The 12852-nt window shown below is 41.8% G+C and overlaps 1 protein-coding gene across 1 annotated transcript in view; it reads right to left on the minus strand.

The window, feature by feature from the left end:
• The window catches only part of ILF2 (interleukin enhancer binding factor 2), a 104161-nt gene that overhangs the window by 85343 nt on the left and 5966 nt on the right, over window positions 1–12852 (minus strand). The window contains exon 4 of the mRNA XM_085848684.1: window positions 6225–6329. Within this exon, the coding sequence (XP_085704810.1) occupies window positions 6225–6329 (105 nt within the window). The remainder of the gene's footprint in view (window positions 1–6224; window positions 6330–12852) is intronic.

Raw genomic sequence — 12852 nt, forward strand, 5'->3', positions numbered from 1 at the left:
CTCTTAAATAATTTTTATAAAAGACACAAACAAGTTGGAATGTGGATTTAAGAAAATATCTAGATGTATCCACTAAGCTCTAGTTGCTTGAAAATAATATATCTTCCCAGTTTTGGGAGAAGCAGACTGACTTTTTAACCTCCATATGATGGAAACTTGTTTTAGTGACCATCAGAGTTGGCGTTTGACATCATTCTAGCATTCTGTGCGTTTTTTTTTTGTATCAAGAAAGGATTAACATGTCTGGATTTGAAATATATGTTACAACCATTCAACCAGGTCAAGCTGAGGCTGTATGGAGACCCGAAGATAAGCTTCACCTGGAAGATGTCAAGACCAGACAAGTTGGCGCCAGTGCCAGAGACGATTTAAAAAAACTGTCTTACTGAAAAATATATAAGGACCAAGATTCTCCATTTGTATTTGAGATTTCTGGAATGTGTTTGTCTGTTCAGAACCTCCTATGCACGCATATTAAATGTGTCTTGTATGTGAATAAATGTTCTCAATTGTACTGAAGTTGTGTAACTGTATCTACAACATCAACCCCTGCATTGTATTTTGTTTCCCTAATCCCCGTTCATTCCCCTCCAACTGAATACGACCTGCATATGGACCAGGACACGAGACAGACATCCTGCAATAATTGCTCCATTCCCTAAATATGTGCCATGGACATTTTGGGACATGTGGGGTTGGTCCCAGGTGCATGGGGGTAAAAGTGATTTCCCCATGTTACGCGTGGAGCTCCATTCATGGCGACAGCCAGAAGTACCAATTGAGGGCATATCCAGGTGGGCAGCAGAATGAGGGGAGGGAGGAGCTGTGTGGGCATCCCCCAATGGCTAACATCGGGCCAGCTCGCTTGATCTGACATGGCCCAAGAGCTGGTCCCAAGCCGCCTCAGAAGATCTGACATGTGGCTCTTTGGCCCCTCCTGCCCCAGGGACGAAAAAGCTGTGCCCGGCATGCTGGGTCTCTGTCTCTGTCTTTGCCCTGGTCCCAGACGCTTTGGTTGAGATCAGTGGTGCTCTTGGCTATCAGCTGGCCTGATCCAACAGAGCTTGTGGACTCTCGGTTGTGGAATGCAGTGTCGGGGCCGTTCAAGAGAGTGGCAGGGAGAGCGGTATCAAGCTGGGGAGGGCGACGGGTCCATGTATAGTAGGCTGGAGGCCATTCTGCCCCTCCCAATCGTCTCCCTGTATGAGTGTCTGATGGGTACCCTTGTCATGTTATCCAGAAGGTAAGGAATAAGTTAAGTCAAATCTGCAACTTGTGCATTTTCTTTCCTTTTTTAAAATACACACCTTCATTGCCTTTTATTGCATTTCACCTTTTCCTCGCCCGATTGCCATTTTACTCCATTAAAGCCCTCGAGTCCCCTTCCCTCCTTCACGGTACCCCACATTACTTGTTGCAAATAAATTATTCTTGTTGAATTATATTTCCAATCTGCCCGTGGTTGTCCTTTCTTCCATTGGTCCAGCAATGTCTGTACATAGATTAGCCGAGAGATTATAATTCCCCAACAGATTGACTCTAACATCAGTCTGGCGTTGTGCTTGCAGTAAGCTCGGCCGCCTTAATCAAGATCCAATAAAGACAAAAGTAGCACAAACGCCGAGGGCACGATTCTCCGATAAGGAGACTGCTTGTATCACAGTTAAACAGTAATCAGACAGAGGACACTGGATCACGTGGTTAAATTGTTGGCGTTCGCAGTTGATTAGTGACCCGCTAATCGACCGGGTCCCTGGGACAGGGACTTATTCCTGTGCGATGGCCTCGATTCCCAGCGAGTCCGAGTATACCTCCACCCTCTTACCCTTCTCCCCCCACCCTCGGGAACCTAGGTCCACAACAGTATTTATGTAAATATTTAATGAATGATATTTTTACTATTTATATTGTATTTCACAACTTCTATTTGGTGTTGTTTTATGATTTTTACGAAAACTTGTTTTAATCTGCTAAACACAAGTCTAACTTGCTGTTGTAATCTGTTGATCAATTCAGTGCTCTGGGTGGTTGCTCTCACGGTTCCATTATTTCACCTGCAACTGTACCATAGAAGAGCTTCTTCATAATGTTGCTTTCTAAGAAAGGCATTCGTACAATGTGCAATGGAAAAGCATCTCGTTTATCAGAGAAGTTGGTGTGAAATTTAATACTGATTTTTAATTCTAAAAAAGAAACTGAAGGGTGAGTTTGGTTTTCCTTTTTTAACTTGAGTTATATTGGAAACATATCATGAAGCTCAACAAATACAAACCCATCATTAATTGCTCATAAATCATCAATGGATCGAAAGAAGTTTCAACACCTTTGTGTAGTTGTTCGTTCATTCCTGCACGTTCTGAACCCAATAACACTCGTACACGTGCAGGAACAAATTTGCAAACAAAGGGGCTGGATCTGAACCCATGGGTATCCCCACTGTTTGCTGGAGTATCCTGTTGCCAAATGTAAAGAAACTGTTGTTTAGGAGAAATCGAAAACTTTCTTTTAGTTTATTTTTTGAAAAGCTCAACAAGTTTATCGATTTTCCTTTTTGACCAGATTGCTCTTTTTTGACAGACTTTGATGTATACTTTACCTCCTGCAAATGCTTTATCTACTGCTCTGTACAATGCGGTTATGAACTTGTCATGTGGAATGCTTGTGTATAATGTAGAAACATGGGGGCAATACCCCTGGGCTGGATAAGATAACCAGGGAACCACTGGTAGGCATGGATGATCCACACAATATGTAACGGAGGAGGAAGTAAATACCTCAGGATTTTTTTTTAAAGCTGTGAACAAACTATGGTGCATCACAGTTGATAAAGGTTGTGGTCAAGTTTTATCAAAATCATGTGTGGTTTTGGAGAAGAAAGCAAATAATACTGTTACGGATTTTAGAATCCGGTCTGATGAATGCATCCACACATCCAGGTCCTCAGACAGTTATTTCCTTAAATGCATGTTCAGATTAGCCCCATCCCCATGTCTAATGGGTTATTAAATGTGATGCGTTGAGAAGGGTAAAGGATAGATCCCCTCTCTTATGGGAAGCTTTTTTCTTTACGACAGACACGTTCACACACATTTCTTTCACGAGCTCTGAAGCCCGCCCTCATTTTTCCTCAGCAGCATTCTTTCGTGAGCTCCGACGCTCGCCTTTTTTGAGAGCGCACGGGTCGTCATGGTAACCGTGTCCCGGTGGGATGGGGTGAGCTTGGGACGGACGGCACCCCGTGAAGACGACCGGGGATATAAAAACGAGCGAGACATTCTGTGAGGAGAGGCGTTCTGTGAGGAGAGACGTTTGGAGAGGAAAGGCGAAAGAGGGACGTTCTATGAGGAGAGACGTGGGGAGAGGAAAAGGCGAAAGAGGGACGTTCTGAAGCGAGAGAGGCGTTCTCCAACCTGTCCGTGTTTGTCAATTTCCGAGAATAAATTTGTCAAGAATAAATTATTGGTCGATTTCCAACATGTCCATGTTTGTCCTTTCCTTCTATTGGTCTCGCATTGTTCGAACCGAGATAGACTGGGAGGAAATTACCACGATTTGACCAAAAAAACTGTCGGCACGCACCAGCGGTTAAAACGCTCGGCCGCCCTAATTAAAATCTAATCGAGATAACATTGGTGCTTTGCCGAGGGTGCACTCCCCGCTCAAGTAACCACGTGACCTCTAGTTAAACAGAATAATTAGACAGCGGCCACTAGAACTTGTGGTTGACTGGGTGGCGTTCGTGGTTTTAAAAACAACCCACCATACCATAACGTTAATTGTGAGCGGTGGCCCCAGGTCCTGCTCTACTGAGGACAACCGGGTATTAATCCCCCTGAGTGACAAGGTAGTGTCTCGGTATCCGTGACCGCAACAACACTTTGAGGGCAAAACCCCTTAAACCCCGACTATTTATTTAATGGTGTGAACAATCTTTGGTACATCACGGGTGATGGAAGAACACATGCATTCTGAAGTTGAGCAGAGGGAGCCAGACTGGAAGAGAGGTGGTAAAAAAGCAGGTCAGCCACTGACCAGTCTTTTATACGAGTCCAACAAGGCATTGTGCTTCAGTCTTATTCCTGGAGATTCCAATGTTAAGACCTTTATATTTCATCAGAGACAGTTGTAAACCTAGGATGCCAGCTCATAGGGAAGTACTACTTCACTGAGCAATGGACAAAAGCCTCATAGGCTGAGTCATTCGGATTTTTCAAGGAATGACATGGAAAGACATTAGATTTCTCAGGCTGTGGCTGGCGTTGGAGGCCAGATTTGCGAGATGTCATGGCTCAGATGATGAGGCCTGGAGATTCAAGGACTGAACCTTTTCTAGTGGATCACCATGGAAAAAGATAGGTGGGTTGCACAGAGGTAATTAGGATTTAAAGATCCTCCTGGTGAGATCGGATGAGACTAGGATTTGCAAAAAAACGAGACACATTCCATCTATCAGACTGCATCTAAAATAAATTCCAAATGAGCAGAGAGTGACACAGCTGCTGTCTGCCTCTTCGTGGGATGGGGGTACTGTACAACAATGTGAAGTCATCTGGAAAAAGGAAGAGGGGTTTTCAAAGCATCGAAGAGGCCGTTTATTTACATGAGGAAGAAGATTGGGGCCAAGACAATTCCTTCGGGTAGTCTAAACTCCAGTGGGAGTGGAGAAATTTCCACTGATAGCAAACACGTTGACCATTTGAGTAGCACAAGTCAGATAGCCAGGTTATAAAGGTGGCCTTGTATGCCACAGGCAGAAAGCTTGGCAAGCAGGGCAGGAAGCCAGATTGTATCGAATGCCCAAAACATATCCAGGAAGACAGTCCTAACTCCTTTTTGAAATTTGAGGCCTCCAACCATTGCTGAAAGAGCATGTCCAGAGTGACCAGGCCAGAATCCAAACTGATGATCGTAGATCAGGCTGTTTTACAAAAAAAAAGGAAACGGAAGACATCAGCAGCAATGTCAGATTATACAACTTTCCTTACAATGGAAAGTAAGCTTGATAGTCTGCAGTTAAATTCTTGTTTTGTCTTGGTTTGAGGTTTGGCAAAATGATAGGTGTGTCCTTTTTATGTTCCGGTTTGTGCCTCCACTTCTCTATTCTGCACTCAACGAGAAGAAAGAACTTATACCAATAATTATTTCCAAATACATCTAGAACAAGCTGAATACCATGAATGACCGACGTTGAATGAAAGCTGATGACCAAATGATGTTGATACTTGGGCAGCCGATTACCAGACAATATAAACGTGTGGGGCCGCTCGAAGCAAAGACCTCCATTCTCCAGAGAAATTTATTTCCAACATCACACGATTTTCAAACCCACGCTCACGGCCGTTAAATAAATACTCTGAATTCTTGTAAATCATGGCTTTCTCCACAAAGTGTTTGTATTCATAAGAAAGGACCCTAGGACCACTGAAAAGTTCAATCTCTCACGAGATAAGGCTAAAACAAGGTGCCATGTTGTCTGCACGACATCATGTGACCCGCCAGTTCATGGTCCGATTAGTGAAATGTTTTAACAACATTTTAAAACGTCCGTTTTTCGCCGGAATTCTTTTGGATACTTGTAAATCACTTTACCAAACCTTCGAAAATATAAGCCAACATCGGAAAGACGCTACCGAAAAACAGTCCCCCAGGGGGAGATAGTACGAGGTCAAGCAGTGAACGGAAAGCATGTGGTGTTGCTTTCAATACCCAACGGTTATTTGAATTTAATATTTTCCTCATGAAAAGTGTGTTTTTGCTGAGATGTTACGAAAATTATCTAAGTTAAGACTGTAGCTACATCAGAAGGTCCCAAAAGTGAAAACAGAAATCGAATAGAACTTAAGATAGCCTCGTGAGGTGGTATGGAAGGCGATGGAAGCCAATGGAAGCCTCTCCTCGGTGCAATGCATTTCACACAGACAGAGGATACAAAACATTCAAATTTCACAAATCTTGATGCAACCGAGTGTGAATCAACGTTTGCGACTGCGAAAAGTGAAAAAAGAATTTAAATTGAACTTAAAAAAAAAAAAAATTGAAAACCTCTCCTATTAACAGTCAAACATCAGGGTAAAAAAAATTGCCCATTCTCCCCACCTACAGCAGTTACACATCTGTGCAAGATACTCAAACATACTATTTACACATTTGTCAACTACTTTCACAATGGCACACGAAAGCAAATATACCATGAAGAATTGAGAAAGCTAAAACTTCACTTGTACCTGCTCAGCTGCCGATGGTGTTTGATCCTGGTTCCTTTTAAGTAATGCCTCATTAAAGGCAGTATCGTCAGGGGGGGGTTTCACTCTGGGGAAAGCCACCTCGCACTGCATAATAAGATGCACACATCAATGGTAAACTTAAATCAGACTTCCAGACCAAGCAACACAGGTGTCTGTGACCATACAATTATGAAAACAATGAGTCAATGTACCTCAAATGGACTATCAGAAAATTCATTTAATGAACATCATGTGGACTACTAAGGAAGAGTAATGAAAACAGCATTACATGAATCAAAACAAGACTGTCTGAGATGGTCCTAATCAAATGATGTGAGGCATGCCTCAGTCAATCTTAATATAATGGAGCTAATGCATATACGGCTTTATGGCAGATTTGCAGCTCGGTATTCATATTGGTATAAGGTAGCAAACTGAATGGTAAAGTAATAAATTTATTCAAGCCTGACGTTCTGAGAACAAGCCAGTTCTCTTCCTCAGAGGTGTAAAGAGTGGTGTGGTGGTGACACCGTTAAGTTCCGTTGGGGACAGTTCTACGTCGTGGATTGGTCCAAGTCCTTGGCAATCACAGGGCTCCATGCATTCAAATTATTTTGCTGCTTTTGTTGGCGTTGTAACCGATTGTGTAGTGCTTTGTATGTGGGATGCAAGTCCACGAGACGGTTGATGGAGTTTTCACAGGAATATCAGGCCTCAATAATCTCGTGGTTCACCCTAAATCATTGGATCATTGGCATCTCCCGCAATGAGGATGAGTCGCTGGGCCTCTCACTCAATCACTGCAGGTTGGTCGGTGGTCTTTCTGTCTTCTATCGTCTCCTCTCCAGCCTCACCCCCCCCCCCTCAGCTCTCTCTGCGATTTGTCCCCACCACATTTCCGCAAGGCGCTCAAGGTCCGCCAACAACCCCCTTCTGGTAAAACTACCAAAATCACGAATCACTGCTCACCTTCACTCTTTCATTCCTCTTTTTTCCCACCTTTGGAATAAACTTCCTCACTCTATTCAATCCCATTCTTCCCTCCAGGCCTTCAAAACAGCTGTTCACCACCACCTCTTATCGTCCCCCATCCAAATCCTTGATCTTTTCTATCCCCGTTAATCCACCCCAAACCCACCTCATTCAAATTCCCTGCTTTCCTTCCTGAAACTCCCTGTAATGTCCATCTTCTATTCCCCATGTTCCCTACCCCATCCCTCTCCCTTCCACAGATCTCCTAATGTCTCTGTTCCCCACTGTTTTGTCCTTCCCACTCCCTCCTCTCATGTCCCCCATGATGTGCGTTGTGTGTTAGGTCTCACACAAGCCTCGACAAAGCATACAAAAAAAATGACCCTGTGCCAAGGATGGCCGTGATTCAAAGCTAACTTATTTGGTGAATTTGTCTGGCCTCTTTCTTTGCAAATTTGTCCATGCACATTTGTGCGGAAATAAACTAACAACTGTGAAAAGGTATGGAAACATCTCAATATTAATTAACAATTTATTGGCAATCAATGATGGATTTGTATTTGATCAGTTTCAAGATATACATATCTGAAATAACTTGCTTAAAAAATAAAATAAATATACCATCATAGATGGGGAATCCCCGCCATTGAATGAAAAAGGTCATACATATTCCAGATAATGAGGGAGGTGAATTGGAAACAAGACACCATTTGGTCATCATCTCAAAAAAGTTCCCCAGGGGTGAGGAACGTAGTAAACAAAAATAATTAAAATCAGATAAGCGGTTTTCCATTTATTACAAAAAACTTTTTTTCAAAATGGCCGCCCCAGTCGGCCATCTTGGATCCGGGCACGCCCAAAATCAATCGGGTTCTTCCTTTTCATGTGGTACATGTGTGACCCAAATTTCAAATTGATATGGTGAACAGTTTATGAGTTATCACACTCACAGTTATAAATGTTGACGCCCGGACGGACGGACAGCCGGACGACAACAATATCCCCCTTCCGCCACGCGGCGGGGGATAAAAACCACTCACTCTTTAGTTTCTTTTATAGAATTACAAATCAATTGATATCAATAATAATAAATTTCACACCAAATTATTTCATAAACGAGATGCATTTCCATTCCAGAGTGCTGCATTTTATTAGGAAGGGGGAGCGAGGAGAGGACAGAGTGAGAACATGGTGGGGGGAGGAGGAAAAAATTAAAATAAAAAACACAGGTGAGGGGTGGAGGTGGGGTTCGCAAAGAAGAAGATATGAGATGCTTAATGATCGAACACAGACAAAAAAAAAAAACAACATGTCACACAACACAACAGAGTTTGTTAAGTAATCCGCTGGAACATCTGCAAACACTTTGATGTACCAGTTTCAGAGAATTTGTGGGAACATGAACCAAAAGCAATCACTGAAAACATGGAAGGTCAAGGTCACCGAAAAACCGAAATTCTTATTTTCGCAATAACGTCCACTAAAATGGTCGTATCGACTTCAAACCAAATCCAAAATGTGCATCTTCCAATTCTGCATCCAACCATATCTCATTGGGGTGTCACACCAACACCCTTCTTTGCGGTCAGGGGTCGAATGTCAGGGGGGTCAGGTCAAAAAAAAAAAGCGCCATTTCAAGTCCGATTGACTTCCAAGTTATGATCATGACAAAACTAAGTGCTATAACTCACTATACAGCAGCACTATCGACTTATAAGAACCAAATTGATTTCCAGGTTTTTGTTTTTTCAGAGATCATGGAAATATGACAAAGTTATTCTGGCAATTCCTTGCTCAACGAGCAATTTCATTTGTTACTTACGAAATCTTCAGAGTTCGTAAGTATATTGATGACTTCCGTCATCTGTTTGTGTGTTTGTTTGTTTGTGTGTGTGTTTGTTTGTTTGTAGGCACGATAACTCGAGAACGGAAGAAGCAACCAATGTCAAATTACACCACGTGATTCAGGAGAGTGATGGCTAGTGCTGACTAGATTTTGGTCAAAATCGGTCAAAGGTCAAGGTCACAGTGAGGTCAAACATTCGATTGTTAATGGTTTGGTGCAGAATCATCGGATAAACTTCTGGTTTGTGTCGCGAACTTCTCCAGAGATAGCTTTTATTAGACAAGGTCAGAGGTCAAGTTGACGATTTCGTAAGTACCAGTCTATGACTGCTTGTTACTTACGAAATCTAAAGATTTTGTAAGTATATTGATGACTTCCGTTTCTGTTTGTTTGTTTGTTTGTTACTTTACGAAATCTAAAGATTTCATAAGTATATTGATGCCTTCCGTTTTTGTTTGTTTGTTTGTTAGTTTGTCTGTTAGTTTGTTTGCACGATAACTCGAGAACGGAAGAAGCTACCAATGTCAAATTACACCACGTGATTCAGGAGGGTGATGGCTAGTGCTGATTAGATTTTGGTCGAAATCGGTCAAAGGTCAAGGACACAGTGAGGTCAAATATCCGATTTTTGATGGTTTGGTACAGATAACTCGAGAACGGAAGAAGCTACCAGTCAAATGACACCACGTGATTCAGGAGGGTGATGGCTAGTGCTGATTATATTTTGGTCAAAATCGGTCAAAGGTCAAGGTCATAGTGAGGTCAAACATCCAAAAAATGATAACTTGAGAACGGAAGAAGCTACCAATGTCAAATTACACCACGTGATTCAGGAGGGTGGTGGCTAGCAGTGATTAGATTTTGGTCAAAATCGGTCAAAGGTCAAGGTCACGGTGAGGTCAAACATCCAAAACATTCGATTTTTGATGGTTTGGTACAGAATCATCGTAGAAACTTCTAGTTTGCGTCGCTACCTTCTCTCGAGACAGCTTTTATTAGACAAGGTCAGAGGTCAAGTTGACGATTTCGTAAGTACCAGTCTATGACTGCTTGTTTGTTTGTTTGTGTGTTGGTTTGTGTGTTTGTTTGTTTGTTTGTAGGCACGATAACTCGACAACGGAAGAAGCTACCAATTTCTAATTACACCATGTGATTCAGGAGGGTGATGGCTAGCGCTGATTAGATTTTGGTCAAAATCAGTCAAAGGTCAAGGTCACAGTGAGGTCAAACATAATTCCGTAAATTCATGTGGAGAAATGGAGTATTTTTGCTTTGCTCGACGTTACGAGTTCGCTTTAACTTCGATTTTAATTTTGTCTTCGGTTTTTGCGATCGCTTAGGACGCTTAAAACTCGGTTGTCGAAATTCTGGTAAAAATCAGATGTTTTGGAGAAGTTTTAAGGTTGTATAAAAAAATATTTCACTCGACGCGTCACGGGTCGTCACGTGATGCAGTGCGCTCGAGCAGACGCGTTGTTGACCCACGTAAAGGTTTTCCGTGTACGCGCTGACGGTGTTTTTGATAAAGATAGTGTTTAAAAGTCATTTTTTTATCCCAATAAAGGTTATCGTCGCATGCCTGACTCACTGAGCCGTCGGATTATGTAAAGATTGTTGGTGGATGGCCGAATATTACGGTTTTGTGACTTTGATAAAATAATTGCATAGAGAAATGGAGATTTTTGCTTCGCTCGACATTAAGAGTTCGTTTTACCTTCGATTTTAATTTTTTTTTTTCTTCGGTTTTTTGCGATCGCTTAGGACGCTTAAAGCTCGGTTGTCGAAATTCTGGTAAAAAAATCGGATATTTTGGAGAAGTTTTAAGATTGTATAAAAAAATATTTCACTCGACGCGTCACGGGTCATCACGTGATGCAGTGCGCTCGAGCAGACGCGTCGTTGACCCACGTAAACGTTTTCCGTGTGCGCGCTGATGGTGTTTTCGATAAAGATGGTGTTTAAAAGTCATTTTTTATCCCAATAAAGGTTATCGTCGCATGCCTGACTCGCTGAGCCGTCGGATTATGTAAAGATTGTTGGTGGATGGTCGAATATTACGGTTTTGTGACTTTGATAAAATAATATAAAATAATTGCGTGGAGAAATGGAGATTTTAGCTTCGGTCGACGTTACGATTTTTGATGGTTTGGTACAGAATCATCGTAGAAACTTCGGGTTTGCATCACTACCTTCTCGAGAGACAGCTTTTATTAGACAAGGTCAGAGGTCAAGTTGACGATTTCGTAAGTACCAGTCTATGACTGCTTGTTTGTGTGTGTGTTTGTGTGTTTGTTTGTAGGCACGATAACTCGAGAACGGAAGAAGCTACCAATGTTTAATTAAACCACGTGATGCAGGAGTGTGATGGCTCGTGCGGATTAGATTTTGGTTAAAATCGGTCAAAGGTCAAGGTCATAGTGAGGTCAAACATTCGATTTTTGATGGTTTTGTACAGAATCATCGTAGAAACTTCTGGTTTGCGTCGCTACCTTCTCTCGAGACAGCTTTTATTAGACAAGGTCAGAGGTCAAGTTGACGATTTCGTAAGTACCAGTCTATGACTGCTTGTTTGTTTGTTTGTGTGTTTGTTTGTAGGCACGATAACTCGAGAACAGAAGAAGCTACCAAAGTCAAATTACACCACGTGATTCAGGAGGATGATGGCAAGTGCTGATTATATTTTGGTCAAAATCGGTCAAAGGTCAAGGTCACAGTGAGGTCAAATATTCGATTTTTGATGGTTTTGTACAGAATCATCGTAGAAACTTCTGGTTTGCGTCGCTACCTTCTCTCGAGACAGCTTTTATGGGACAAGGTCAGAGGTCAAGTTGACGATTTCGTAAATACCAGTCTATGATTGCTTGTTTGCAGGATATCTCAAAAAGTTGTGGACGGATCCGGATGAAATTTTGTGGACAGGTTTGGGGTATGACAAGGACAAACTGATTACATTTTCGTGAAGATCCGGATCTGACTACGACAATTTTTAAGTGATTCTTCACCATTGAGAGATCGGGACAAAAACGATATCTCAAAAAGTTATGGATGGATTTGGACGAAACTTGGTGGACATGTTGGATGTGTGACAAGGTCTGCTTCGATTTTGGTGAAGATCCAGATCTGGATCCGACTGCTAGAATTTTTTTTAAGTGATTTTTCACCATTGAGAGATCGGGACAAAAACGATATATAGCACGATATCTCAAAAAGTTGAGGACGGATTTGGACGAAACTTGGGGGACACGTTGGGTGTATGACAAGGAAGAATTGTTTCAATTTTGGTGACGATCCAGATCCGAATCCATTAATTTTTTTAATTGATTTGTCACCATTGAGAGATAGGGAGAAACCGATAAATGGAACGATATCACAAAAAGTTGTGGACGGATTTGGATGAAACTTGGAGGACATGTTGAGTGTGTGACAAAGAAGAATTGATTCGATATTGGTGACGATCCGGATCCGACTACTAGAATTTTAAAAGTTATTCTTCACCATTGAGAGATTGGGCCAAAAACGATAAAATACTGTATAGCATGATATTTCAAAAATGTATTGGGCCCGATATGTTCTCATGGATAGGGCATTACGTGGCGGAAGTATGCGCTCTACCGAGTGCCCTTAGAATAGTTATTCATGCTACAGTGTTAATCTAGTACAGCAACCACTGGTAATGCTTAAAAAAAGAAAAATTAATAAAGTATTTACATAAATACCTCAATTATCGTATTTTTATCTTCAAATTGTATTTCAAAATTCTATTTGGTGTCGTTTTATGATCTTAAAGAAAACTTGTTTTAATCTGAAAAC

Source organism: Eptatretus burgeri, chromosome 12 (assembly GCF_056783735.1).
Source record: "Eptatretus burgeri isolate ZD-2024b chromosome 12, Ebu_testis_v1, whole genome shotgun sequence".
In the NCBI taxonomy this organism is placed as follows: domain Eukaryota; kingdom Metazoa; phylum Chordata; class Myxini; order Myxiniformes; family Myxinidae; genus Eptatretus; species Eptatretus burgeri.